The sequence below is a fragment of the Callospermophilus lateralis genome, chromosome 19, assembly GCF_048772815.1.
Source record: "Callospermophilus lateralis isolate mCalLat2 chromosome 19, mCalLat2.hap1, whole genome shotgun sequence".
Taxonomy (NCBI): Eukaryota; Metazoa; Chordata; class Mammalia; order Rodentia; family Sciuridae; genus Callospermophilus; species Callospermophilus lateralis.
Genome location: NC_135323.1, coordinates 3,151,273 through 3,164,498, shown reverse-complemented (window position 1 = coordinate 3,164,498; position 13,226 = coordinate 3,151,273). Strand labels below are relative to the sequence as shown.

The 13,226-nt window shown below is 43.0% G+C and overlaps 1 protein-coding gene across 4 annotated transcripts in view; it reads left to right on the top strand.

Moving 5' to 3' along the window:
• The window catches only part of Rbfox1 (RNA binding fox-1 homolog 1), a 303,442-nt gene that overhangs the window by 261,564 nt on the left and 28,652 nt on the right, over window positions 1-13,226 (top strand). For all 4 annotated transcript variants that reach the window (XM_076840764.2, XM_076840766.2, XM_076840763.2 and 1 more), the window contains exons 10-11: window positions 3,663-3,705; window positions 8,451-8,515. In XM_076840764.2, the coding sequence (XP_076696879.1) occupies window positions 3,663-3,705; window positions 8,451-8,515 (108 nt within the window). The remainder of the gene's footprint in view (window positions 1-3,662; window positions 3,706-8,450; window positions 8,516-13,226) is intronic.

The following is a 13,226-nucleotide window of genomic DNA, read 5'->3' as shown; positions in this document are numbered from 1 at the left end:
GAATCATATTTGTTGTTTTATAGGCTAGATAACAAAGAAAAATAAAACTATATTTCTGATCAAATTGATGCCATTTCCTAGAAAATGAGAAAGACACTGGTTATTTAATTTTATTCCTCTTGAATTTCAGATCACTACAGTTTTGAGACATAGTATTAATCTCCATCAATGATGGACTTAGTCAAGTTCTATTATTCATTATATTTACCATCATTCATGGGTTTTATTTTCCTGTAATAAAATGAGTGGACTACATGTTTTTATGAACTCTTGTTAACAACCTGTTTCCATTTTTTTGTGTAACTTAAGCTGCTCCTGGTCACATCCTCCTTGGGTCCATGCCATTTCAGATGGTGAGAGCGGCGGGGACCAAGCAGTGTGGAGTCAGCCTTCTCCTCCCGTACCTTATGAATCCCAAGTCCCTGCCTCCAGGTGTCCAAAGGGAGATCATGCAGATGAAAGGACTGTAGCTGGCATAACTGAGCTTAGGGCTTTATTGTTACTATTGTATGTTTTAACTTGGGGAACAGAAGGGTGTAGATGAGGGATGGGGAAATTTAAAAAATCAAATCCACTGGAAAGAAAGCTATTTCCATCAGCACCCACCCAAAGGTGGGGGGGGTGATGTATGTCCCTGAGCCTAGTTATAGAAATAAAGATCATAATAATTCGGTCATCACTGTGGAGTGTCCACTTCCAAGTGCCTTGGTTTCTTCCCTAGGTGAAAATGCTACTTCACTGATTTATCAATTGGCACCCTGCATATTTCAAACCCGTATCTTTTCCGTGCCTCACAGATTCTAATTTAGCAGGAAGTAGAAGCTGCCCGAAGGCAGGGACGGGGGTCATGCCACAGGAAGGACAGGCTAGGAGAGCAGGCCACCAGGAGTGTGCGTGGACTGGGCCATGAGGCTCGCTCAGAAGGTCCAAGAGCCAGGCAGGTGGGGGTCAGAGAAGGCACAGGAGAGGGCCAGGTGCCAGCCTACACCAGGGTACCAAGAGATTAAGAGATGCCATCAGACAGGAGCTAAGGTAGAAATTAGGGGAAAGGAGAGGTGTCCACCCTCCCCAAGAGCTGAGCCCTCAGGAGAAGGCTGCCTCTGGTCACCATGGAGATAAGCAGCAGGGGGCTGGCTACTCAGCAGATGATGTGGGGGTTGCGTAGTCAGCAAGGAGGGTAAGTAGGTTCACACCTGAGTCTTCTGACCTGAGAACACCACACACACACACACACACACACACACACACGCACACACACACGCATGCGCACACACACACACCACATTGGCTTAAAAAGACAGGAATTTAATTTTTTAACTATCATATCAAACTACAAGGTAACTACTACTGCTTAGTGTGCATCAAAAAGTGTGTCAAATTAAACATATACTTAAAATTAACAGCAGGGACGAAACACACTTAAAGCCAGAGTTGAGAACTAAAGTTCCCCAGATCCATGGAACCTTCCACTCTACTCACAGGGAAGCTGTAGACCCCTCCGGGCCAGAGCCGCCGGGAGGTGGAAGAGAGGTGTTGCCTGAGCTTCACCAAGATCCGTGCTGGTGTCCTCCGGGAAGAGGGCAAAGGACACAGCTGCTGATCAAAGATATTGAAATTCAAAGAGGGACCGGAGGAAGTGAAATTCTATGAGAGCTGTAAGAATTTTGACAAGTTATGGGTAGAAACTGGGGTAGGACAGCGATGAGCCAGGCAGTAGGAGGGAGAGAGAGGAAGGTGCCCAACATCAATGTGAAAGGTGCCCCTTTAGCTAGGGGTGCCTGGGGTTCCTGAGTGCAGCCACTAGGGCGTCCTGGAGGAGGTGTCTCAGTGACTCCAGACGCATGTTCACACCATTCCTGAATTCCGTGATAACCAGTTTCTGGTGGATGCCGTGGCTGGACACACTGCCCTCTGTATTCGTGTCACTCTGTCAACCACGGGTCTTAAGACAAAGAGGTGTCCTCATGCCACTGATATTTGAGGTCAGGAAAAAGAAGTGTCCCTGGTTTGGGGGACACTGGGAAGTGGGAATTCTCCCCAATACAAACTCGAGTCTTTGCTCTTGGGACCCCACTTTTAGTAAGAGCCAGCAGAGGGGCAGCGTGAGGCTGCCTGCCCTCCGTCATTACAGGGTCAATTCGCCAAGCGTCCCCTGTTCCAGAGACGAGGAGCTCAGCGGGGAAGCTGTATCCCTCCTCTCACACACCCAGGAAGACAGGGAGCACATCACCTCCATGGTTTTTTTTAGAAGGGAAATATTTCTTTTTTTGCCAGGAAAAAAAAAAAAAAGATGAAATAATGTGTCTCATTATCTCTCCTGACCTGGAAGCGTGAAGCCATGATGATCTGGCTACAGAGGCCACACTCAAGCACTGAACCGGCCAATTAAAGTTGTTGCAAATTTTTTTTTTTTTTTTTTTAGAGAGAGAGGAGAGAGAGGGAGAGAGAATTTTAATATTTATTTTTTAGTATTTGGCGGACACAACATCTTTGTCGGTATGTGGTGCTGAGGATCGAACCCCGGCCGCACGCATGCCAGGCAAGCGCGCTACCGCTTGAGCCACATCCCCAGCCCAGTTGTTGCAAATTTTGAAAAACCTAAGAAAGGAAAGGAAGAGGGTGAGAAGTCAGAGAAGACGGACAGTATAGGAATAGCAGGGCCCTGGAGTGCCGTGTCTTTATCCGAAACCTTCAGATATGCCGTGAGATCTGCTGAGGGTGGACACGAGAACTTTGACAGAGCTCCACAAGCTTAGATTTTAACTTAAATGACAAGGTTGAATGAAACTGACTCAAAAGGAAAATCAGATTATGTAAGAAAAAAAAAATATACACACATACATTTATAGGCAGCTTCCTAAATCCCTAAAAATGCCCAAACTCTTGATATCTTCTGGAACTAGAGAGTTTCTCTTGAAATTCAATCCACATGCAGGAGAGATCACTCGTGAATAACTCACATCCCCAATGGTTTCCAGTCTGTAGAGGGTTCGACCGAGTCCTTGTCGGCATTAGATTTCAATGAAGTGATGCGTTAGGGACCTGTGTCTTAATAGTAGCTCTGTTAAACATGCCCACCCGTAGGTGTTCCAGTCAAGTCTACTAAAAGTAGGTTTGGTAGCCTCAGCGTGACTCATGAATTTGTGAAATACAATTCCACTGTGTTATTAGTTGATATTACTAGCAAATAGAGCCACTGATGTAGTTGTGACTGCTACTAAATCATTGTCATAGCTGCCTACATAATTAGGCCTCCAAATTAAATCCCCAGGTAGACTGGAGAATTCCAGTCATGAGATAAAGAGACAAATTCCCTATAGTTAGCTTGAAACATTGGATTGTGTTTCGCAAGTTGAAAAGCCATGAAATTATCGTTTTTTACTTCTTTAAAAATAGACACAGGTTAGATCCCAAATACAAATAGTGCGCATGGATCGTGATCCCAGCCTTCTTCGGGAGTCTCCATAATAAAGACTTGCAGCTACAAGCTTTTGGCCAAGCCCGGTTCCCCTTTTGGTCTAGTGGGTCACACCCCTGTCTCAGTGACCTCAGAAAAGCAAACTTGTAAATGAATTACTCTGGAATCTGTCTGACTTATGCATCTTCTTTTATTTATTTCATTTTTTTTGCATTGAAAACATTACATTTCTGTTTCCTTATAGAGTAGTGTATCAAGAGCCTGTGTATGGCAATAAATTGCTGCAGGTATGAATCCCAACTGGTGGAAAAACTCATCACTTTGTTGTGGGTTTGCTGTGAGATCCTTACTAACGAGGCAGTTCTGGGGAGGGGGAAACGTTTTCTAACATCGAAGGAGAAGCTCGCTGAATTTTCCAGTTTTAATGTGAGCTCTAGCGTAGGGATGATTACCCCCTTGTCTTCTGATAGGTCCATAGTTACGCGGAGGCTGTTTCCGTGACTGAAGTCAGACAGCCGCACCCGTGAGCCTTGCTGGATCACAAGCATATTAAATTGGAGGTCAAAGCTCAGCTCTTAATTTCTTGGCCTTATCTGGACTCAATCAATATAAATTTAGCAAAAAAAAAAAAAAACATAATTAGAGGGTGTCATTGACCCAATTGCCTGGGCCATTTTTTGGTAGGTTCTTGGAGCCCTTATATCCAACATGGGGTCCACAGAGCTAACATTTAATAACCCTCTTTGGTTTTGTTATAACTGGTCAGGAATTTATTTCACACTTGCTAGAACTCTCAAACCTTATTTCTCGCTATGGAAGCAACCCCCAAATGAAGGCCCAAGTGACTGGATTTGTAGGAAGAAAAGAAAAAAAATCAACACATCTGTTGCTGGCTGAGTCTCCAGATTTGGTCTATCACTAACACTGAAACTGTCAAATAAAATGAAAGATGAATATCAAACTGAGAATGATCTGTGGGCGCTTTATCACACGAGTTTCCCTGTTACCTGCAATTCTCATTTTTATTCAGTATCAAGTCAACGAGCAAGGTACTTATTTTTTTTTTCAGTCATGAAAATCGATCCAATTAAATTTTTAAAAAATTTTAAAACTCACAAATATGAAAAAGGGATACTCGGACCTAGGAGAAGGCAAAGTAGTCAAGATACCTGAGATCAACTTTTAGGGTCACATTTCAAGAAAACTGTGTTTCTGTTGCCACACTTCACAAGTAGCTGAAGGTATAATAAGGCAGATTAACTAAGGAGTCATGGTTGTATTTAAATGTCTCCTTTTCCAAATGTTCTTGCAAATGGTAGTGCACTGAATAAAATCTGAGTGGTGTGTATACCAACACACCTGCTTTGCACAAAGTGAGTCTGTGCCTGTGGCTACACCTGGACAAGGAGCAAGCTTCTCTCTCTCTCTCTCTCTCAGGTCAGGATCATTTCTGCTGTCTGGTGCCCTGGTACTGAAGGAACCATGCACACGTGTGTGCACACACATACACACCCCACACATGACATAGCCCTACTCAGAAGCACGTCCCCTCCCTCCAGCACATGAACATTGACCTCACTTACTAACACATTTTTAGAACCTTCCTTTTGCTAAAAGTTTATAGTCTGAGGTGGAAAGTCTGTTTTCTATCACCAAGTTACCTTGGGTAGTTCATCAGTGTTCAGTATTGTTCTCCGAAGTTCCACAGGTAGAATTCCTGCTTCACCTAGCGTAACCCAGCATTTCCACAACCTGTTTGGTCATGGAATCTTTTTTTATTTTTCCTGCCATCATTAATGTTCCAATGAGCACAACTTTGAAAATGCTTTCTCAGAGCATTTTCTGTGGGTGACTATGCCAAGGGGCCTCCAGGGATTCCCTAACAGAGGAGACAGCTCAGTCTAGGAGAGCAGGTTTCTTTGGATGCCTGTCTTTGGTAGTGGTGTCCATTTAAATTTATTTTGATATCAACACCCATTTAGAGTTTGCTGCCAAAGTGAAAAATGAGCGTATTTATGAGTGGGATGTGTAGAGCTGTGTTGTATTTATCATTCCCTTTTCCTTTGGTTTGGCGGCAGGAAAAAAAAAAATCTATTTGACTTGATTTTTGTCATGAAGTCTGGGAGGACCAGGCTCAACATGAACAGGGTCTGGTGACCTCCCAAGAGCAGAGATACCTCCTTTCTGAGACATAAAGCCACGCAACAGCTGCAACTATGCACGGAAAGCTGCAAAATAGAAAGCAATGAAGTTGATCCAAGTCACCTGTTAGAAAGGCAAATTAAAGCAATGTGTACTTTTGGATCATTTTATAGTGTGTGCACACATACACGGAGTTAATGCACAATTGCACTCTTTCCCTCATATGGATTTCATGCAAAAGAAAAAATAGCGAGGAAGACAAGGTAACAGAAGGATGGTGGTATCAAGCCACTTAATCCTCTTTCACCCCAATTACTGCAGGTTCCAGGGGCCACTTAGACTTGGGCTTTCCAGCACTGTAGCCACCTCCTGCATTTGGCTATTTACATTTGAACTCACATTAACTAAAATTGAGCAAATTAAATATTCAGTTAGTCGCCCTACCCACAATCCAAGTGTCCAGGAGACACTAAACACTATTGACTAGAAAGCACAGATCCAGGGCAAGTCTGTCATTACCATGTGGTCTGCTGGACAGAGATGAGACCGCTGATCAAGGTCAAAGTCTTCTCACCTGCTCTGAAGACGGCAGCACATGAGGATGCTGAATTTTGAATCAGGAATGCTTGTGAACAAATTCCAGGATCTTGTATAGAAACACACACTTAATGGCCAAGACACATGCAAATATACACAATAGAGAGCCTTCCCAAATCCTCATGGATGAGCACATTTTTTTTTTCCAGGATTCCTGTTTTACACACCTGCAAGTTGTGTTCCTACGATAGATATCAACCCAGTGAGGTTCTTTTTAATTTCTACTTGCACTATAACAGTTAATTCCATTTAGCAAACTTGCTACCTGCTTCAGACATTGGGGAGATTGGTGAAGTTCAAAGGAGCACTTGCTCTTACAAATGCTAGCAATCTTTGCTGGGACCAAATGCATAGTCACACATTCACAATTTGCATGGCACCTGATACAAATACCTATGCTAATTTTCTGTTGTTGTTCTGGGGAAGAGAATCCTCCCCCACCCGCCCGCGGGCGCGCGCGCGCACACACACACACACACACACACACACACACACACACACACTTATTCTCCACTCAGTTTTCAGCCAGTTGCAGCTAATGCCTCCTAACATTCGGCTGGCCAGCTCTAGACCCTTCCTACCTCATTAAGTTTAATATGCATACTCCTACACCTGTGTCTTTGTGTATGCATCATGAAACCCGAGAAGACGGGCAAGCAGATTAAAAGAAAGGCTCCAGAAATCCCGTGACCTCATTTCTGCTCAGCCCGTCATTCCACATCTTGGGCTCAGCACTAGTATGACAATGGCTTTGGTGTTATGACTGCCCTGCACATTTAATGATTGCCTCCATTCCTAATTAGAGAAGATGGTGTTTGGAACACCAGGTGGTGTATAGCTAAGACCTTTTTTAAAAAAAAAAAAAAAAAAAAAAAAAAAAACTGACACTTTGTTTTTATAAAGGAGGCTATTTTAAAAATACTGGCTCCAAATTATTGTTGATTATTTGTCAGGATGTCTCAGATGTGTCTTCTCCAGGCTGAGCCAAAGCATGAACTTTTTAAGGATAAACTAGCTGTTTAGAGTTGTTTTGCAAGCAACTGCAGATTCATTCTGAAAGTCAGCTGTGGCTAGAAAGAGATAGACCAGCCTGCCTGGAGTTTGAAAGATGCTTTTCACAGATTCCCTGGCTTCATTTACCTTTTCTCCTCCTGCTTAATTTCCCCCAGAAATAGGATCAATGTCAAGAAAAGTTAGTGCTCTTGGGACTTGGCTATTAGATGACCTCTGACACACAATTCTATCCTGAGTTGCCCTTTTATGGCGAGGGTGAGAACACTTCCCTCAGGATTATGGGACTGTGCATTCTAATTAGAACCCGAGTAGCCCCTGTTTTTCAGGGAAACTGGATGGTGTTTGTTAATTGTGCTGAGATGGTTCCACAGTGGTTGACATATCGCTGTGGTCCGTTGAGCAAGAAGCTCTGTTCCTTTCACAGTTTGATAATCAAAGCTCCACTGAACACAATTCCTTTTGAATATGCCCATTTGCTAGTCCTCTTTGCTTAATTGAACAATTGCAATTACTGGTACATACAACTAAATGTTAATTATTTCTTCTTTTCAGATTTTTTTTTCTCTCTTAATGATTTTATTTACAAATTAGAAGACTTTATCAAGATTTCCACACTACATTCCCCATCTGAACCTGAGAGACACATAACAGTTTGATATTTTTAGACCAAAACAGAGTCTTTAAAAGGATGCTCACAATTCATTTTTATGTTACTTCTGTAACATCTAGAAATCCAATGACAGTCCTCTTCAAAAGACTTAGTGGTGAAATGACCACATATGCAAGGAGTTACTAGTGAACTTTCACCTGAAATGTTATCTGATTTTTAACAATAAGTGTGAAAATAAGAGAGGGTTTACTTGCTTTTTTTAAAAGGAAATAATAAAGGATGGAATAAATAAAATTTAATATCTAACAAGTGCAGGTAAAGCATGATCAAGTTTAAAAATCTGGAAAGTTCAGCCCATGTGTAGAGTATTTAAATAACCCCTAGCACCCTCCTGCCCCGGAGCAACGGCCATTAACACACAGGTGTCGCCTTCTGAGGGGACCTGGGTTCTTCTGTGGGCACATGCTAACCTTTAACATGCAGCAGGGCTGGTTTCAACCCCTTCTTTCTTCGGTGTGTTCTGTACCTTCTGCTTTGATACTAAGCTCTCATTAACCTCGACTTTAGATTGGTAGATTTGGGTACCGCTCTTCTGGTGTGGTCTCACTGCTGGGCGTCCCCAAGTTGGGCTCCTCCGCATCCCTAAGTCACCTTTTCCTTGTGTTCTAGGGTGGTTACGCTGCATACCGCTACGCCCAGCCCACTCCTGCCACTGCTGCTGCCTACAGTGACAGGTAAGGGTCCTTCCTTCTTGTGCTTGACAACTACTGGCAGTTAACTTAGTTGGTGGGACAGAAGACCCTCCTCCAGTCTTCTGACAATGCATGGCTGGGGAAAAAGCACCCAGAGGTGAGACCCTGTGCTGAAGGTACACAGGCCACAAAGGGGGTGAACAGTCGCCATGAGTTGATTCTGCACTCCCACCCTCTCTGCTAAGACACAGAGACATGGAGACTCTGCCCCAGAACACCCCTTTTTCAGACCTCTTTATTCTCACGACCATATCCCTTGCACAAACACACACACGTATAAACACACACACACACACACACACACACACACACACACACACGGACACTCCCTCACTGCCTTCCCGTGGTCTTCTATGAAACCCCATGGTGTCAGCTAGCAGGAACAATCTCACAGGTCTGCCTCCCTCCCAAGCACCTTCTTTCCCTTCTTCCACACAGGGAAGTATTCCCTCCCTGCATTTTTTAATTCAAAATAAAAAGAATGGGAAATGCCTCTGGCTTTTCATAAGGAGGCTCATTCTTTTTGACAATGCCTAGGGTCCAATCCTACAAACACAAGTCAACTTCGGTTTGCAATGCACACCACACATGAAGACTGGCATTGGAAGGGACCCAGGAGTGTCTGAGAAATGCAGAAGTCAGATCGGGTGTGTGGGGGTGGCTTGATTCCCCAGAACTTACAGATGACTTGGTTCCTGAAACAGCAAGCTGTAGCTATTATTGTAGAGGTGCCTTAAGAAAGCAAAGTGTGTGTTTCCATATTGAATGCAACTCCCTGGCTCTGTTTTCTGAGGACATAAATGTGAATGTTCGGATGCACTGCATGCACAAAGGTCATAGAGGGTGCTTACTTTTGGTAATGACTCCTTTAATTTAAAAATCTGTTTCATGAGTAAAACAATAATGATAACAATTTGCATGTGTGGCTGAGGCATGCTGGGTCAGACAGGTAAGCGGGCAACACATTAGACTCCTCAGTGAGAAGCGGCCGCAGCCACTCTGTCCTCCCACCTGGCCTGTGGCAATTGAGTTCCTCTCTGGTTTGCTGTGGTGTGCTTTCTCGGCAGTTCCATTCCATTTCGCACAAGATGGGTGGTTAGCTCACTGTAGCTACAGAATTCCTCAGCAACCTAGTGAGGCAAAATGAATCCCTGAATTTCAAAAGCTGCACTTGGAAAACCTCATGCATAAGCTCATAACAAATGGCTCTTTGGAGGGGGCGGGGAGGAAGGAAGAGAGAGAGAGAAAGAGAGAGAGAGAGAGAGAGAATGTTTTGATCTGCTGTCTGGTTGTACACAGGTATTATTTTCTTATAAACAGCCATAACAAGTTCTGAAGGCTTAGGGAGCTTCAAAGAAATCCAAACCATTGTCAAGACACAGTTGTAAATAAATAAATTATCCACTTACCCAATAATCAGTTGCCAAGATGCAAAATGTTTTATATAAATTGTTATGTTCAACACACTCTGATGCTGGATTAGGGAAACAAGGTCGATAAGGCTAATAAAAATGATGACAATCTCAAAATACTCAAGATCATTCTACAAATGAAAAGACTTAATGCTATTAAATTACGAACACTGAAAATTTGCACAGTATCAAATGGAAAGTGGTTCAGCTACAACCCTTAATTATTTTTATGAAAATATCTCTAGATGCTAAATTCTCAAACACCCACTTTGTGTGTAATTATAATCACAGTAACTTTAGCCTGCCTTATAATTATAAGAATCTTAAACGGATTTATTTCTTTGAATGTTTATCTTGCTTCTCAGTATAAGTGCATCCATCCCCAAGTTGAAAAAAGGTTAATTACAAAATTGCAAAATCGCCTTCTTCAATGAGACCAATCTAGACATTTGAACAAAATAAACAATGTTTAATTCTGTTCTTCGATAGAGCTACTTGAGAAGCTAGCTATTTCCACTCGCATTCATCTAAAATTCAGTTATAATTTTCCGCATTTTAGAATACCATGTATGCAAATATATGTATAAAATTTGTCATTTTAATATTATTAAGATTTCTCATTGGCAGCATATACTACAGAAAAAATAAAAAAATGCCCTCATTCTTGGATCGGTAAATCTTTAATAACTCTACCACTCCCAGCGCAGTAGGACCGTTTCAGCTGAAGAAACCAACCAACTCCATTCTCCCCCACGTAATTGGCCTCTTGTTGTTCATTAGAGACATTTGCACGTTAGGTCTTCTTGGTTGCTGTGGAAATTGATCACCAGCCCTCCCTAACTCTATCGTGAGTGAGATCCTTGTCACCCATGGAATTATTCATCGAGGTAAACTCCAGTAATAGATGAATTACCAGAAAACAATCCCTAAAAATTATGTTTCTGGTTTGATTTATGAAGTGTCTCTGTTAAATGGTGGGGCTTCCTCTCATTTTTAGAAAGCAGACATGAAGAAAGAAGGTCCTTCTAGAAAGGCTCACATATTTTTTTTGGGGGGGGGAATGTGAAATTATCAGAAGAGCTTTTGAATCTCTATTGAAGATGCCACGTATCTAGAATTTATCGCAGGGCAACAGGATGATAAATTATTTTTACACTCTCACAGAATAAGATCAGTAGCCATCGGCTCTGAGCTCCTCTTCTCTGGAAGATAGACAGGAAGAGAAAGAGATGGCCTTCTTAATGAAAAGAAACGCCTTCAACATAGGAAAGGGAATCAGCAGGCATTGAGAGTGTTTTGGAAATGCTCACTGGTTGTCAGTTTGATCAAAAGAAAAATGGCAACAAACTTTCCCTGTAATCATGAGATTCACTCATCAGACATCTTGAAAGGGAAAGAAGTTTGATGTCCCCTGTTGGTAGAATTTTACCTTTTATCAGCACAAATTAAGCCCTCGTCCAATTAAAGATTCAGGAACCTTTGAAAAACATTGAACTCCAATAACCTCAGGACTGCCCAGAGGTCTTCTCTGGGCACCTGGCAACTCTCTGCCCATCATCTTCCTGGTAAATGATCACATGCTGAATATCTCGGAGCACCCCGAGAGTCTCTGGGTGTTGGCCTCCAGAATGAAGACCATCTGGTGTGGGCAGAGATTTTTCCCAAATGAAAAAGACCGAGCTGAACTAGGTAATTTTATAGTCTCGTTAACAAATTTAACGGGGATAGGCGAACACCTTTTTCTTGGCGTGGAGAAAACATTTGGTAAGCGCTTGACCTCACCCAACCTTTCAATCTCACTCTGATTTACCGGAAGGTATCCATTCAAAGTCTGGAGGAGGTTGTTTTCTGAGCTTGAACCAATCAAAGCATGGCGGTGGTGCCTATGGTCATCTGGTCATTGCATGCCCCCTTGGTGTGGCTGATGTGTCTGTGTTCCGTTCTGGATTCGGCAGGGTCATCACATGAGCTCCATGAATGGCTTGCTTGAATGGTGCCTGGGGCAGGCTTCTCCTTCTCGATTGGCTCTTGGTTTCTGTGTGTAAGATGACTTGGCCCCTGTTGCATCTTTCCGCAGTCAAACTCGGGGTGAGGGGTGGGGAAGGTTCCCTGTCCTGTGAATGGTGCCACAAATGTCTAGGAAAATATGTATGACATGCACGTAGCTTGGAGAGAAAAGAGTCACTAGAAAGACAGACATTGGTCATCTCGTCCTGCTTGCTGACACTCTTAACATTTCCTAATGGTCGGTGCATGAATAGATCCCTCTGCTCAGGCAGAAAGTAACCGCAGACCAGCTAGAGAAGAAAGCCTCACTGTGTTCCAGCATCTCACTCTAAAAATCTCATAGCAACACGCTTGCACTCAGAGTTACCAGGAGCCATGTTCTTCCTGCACTTAAAACATGCATTTCCTTTGAAGAGTCCTGAATGCCAGGAAGCCTTTGACCTCCGGTCAGAGCACCAGGCCACACAGTGTCCCTGGGCTGAGTGAAGGAGATTGCCAGCCACAGGATTGGGGTTGTTTTATTTTATCCCTCTTTTTTTTTTTTTTTTTTGGTTCTTTGTTTTTCAAGACCTGAAAGTCTCATTGCCGAGACAGCATTAGAAGATACCCTGGGAATGAGCTCTGAGCAATTGTGTATAGCTCACCCAAAGAGGAACCCAAGGAAATACCCCGGTATCAAGGACCTCGCTCCCTGTACCCACACCTATACTGGGGGGCCTCACAGGGACTTGTGAGTGCATCTAGGTAAATCTTAATGCAAGAAAGGCAGGGCCTTTCAAGTTTAGGCAGACATATAAGGCACACGCTAGAACATCATTTAAATCTGATGCTCAAAACCCATGAATAAAACATTCCATAAAACATTCCATTTCAGAGTGAAATAGATTAGTATTTCTTTCTTGAACTCAGTAGGTATAAGTAGGCATATCTTTGGGGTCAGGGAGGATTTGGGCTACTCCTATTTAAAATTATTCCAATGACATAGATAGATGCCTTATGTAAACAGATGGTTAGATGCAGGGAGGTACCTAGAAAGAGAGAGATCAGTGCACAGGTGGTGGGTGGCTGAGCAGAAGGAGGGGAAGAAGGAAGGAGACAGAGGAAAAATGAGAAAGAAAAACACTGTCTTCTCATAGCACTTCATCATAAGCTAAATTACAGTAAATAGAACCAACTTGACCTTTATGTAGAACTTCAGTCCACACTGAACCGAAGGAGTAAAGGGGTTTGAACTGATTTCCATCCACGCAGTCTACTTCCTCTCTATTTTAGGA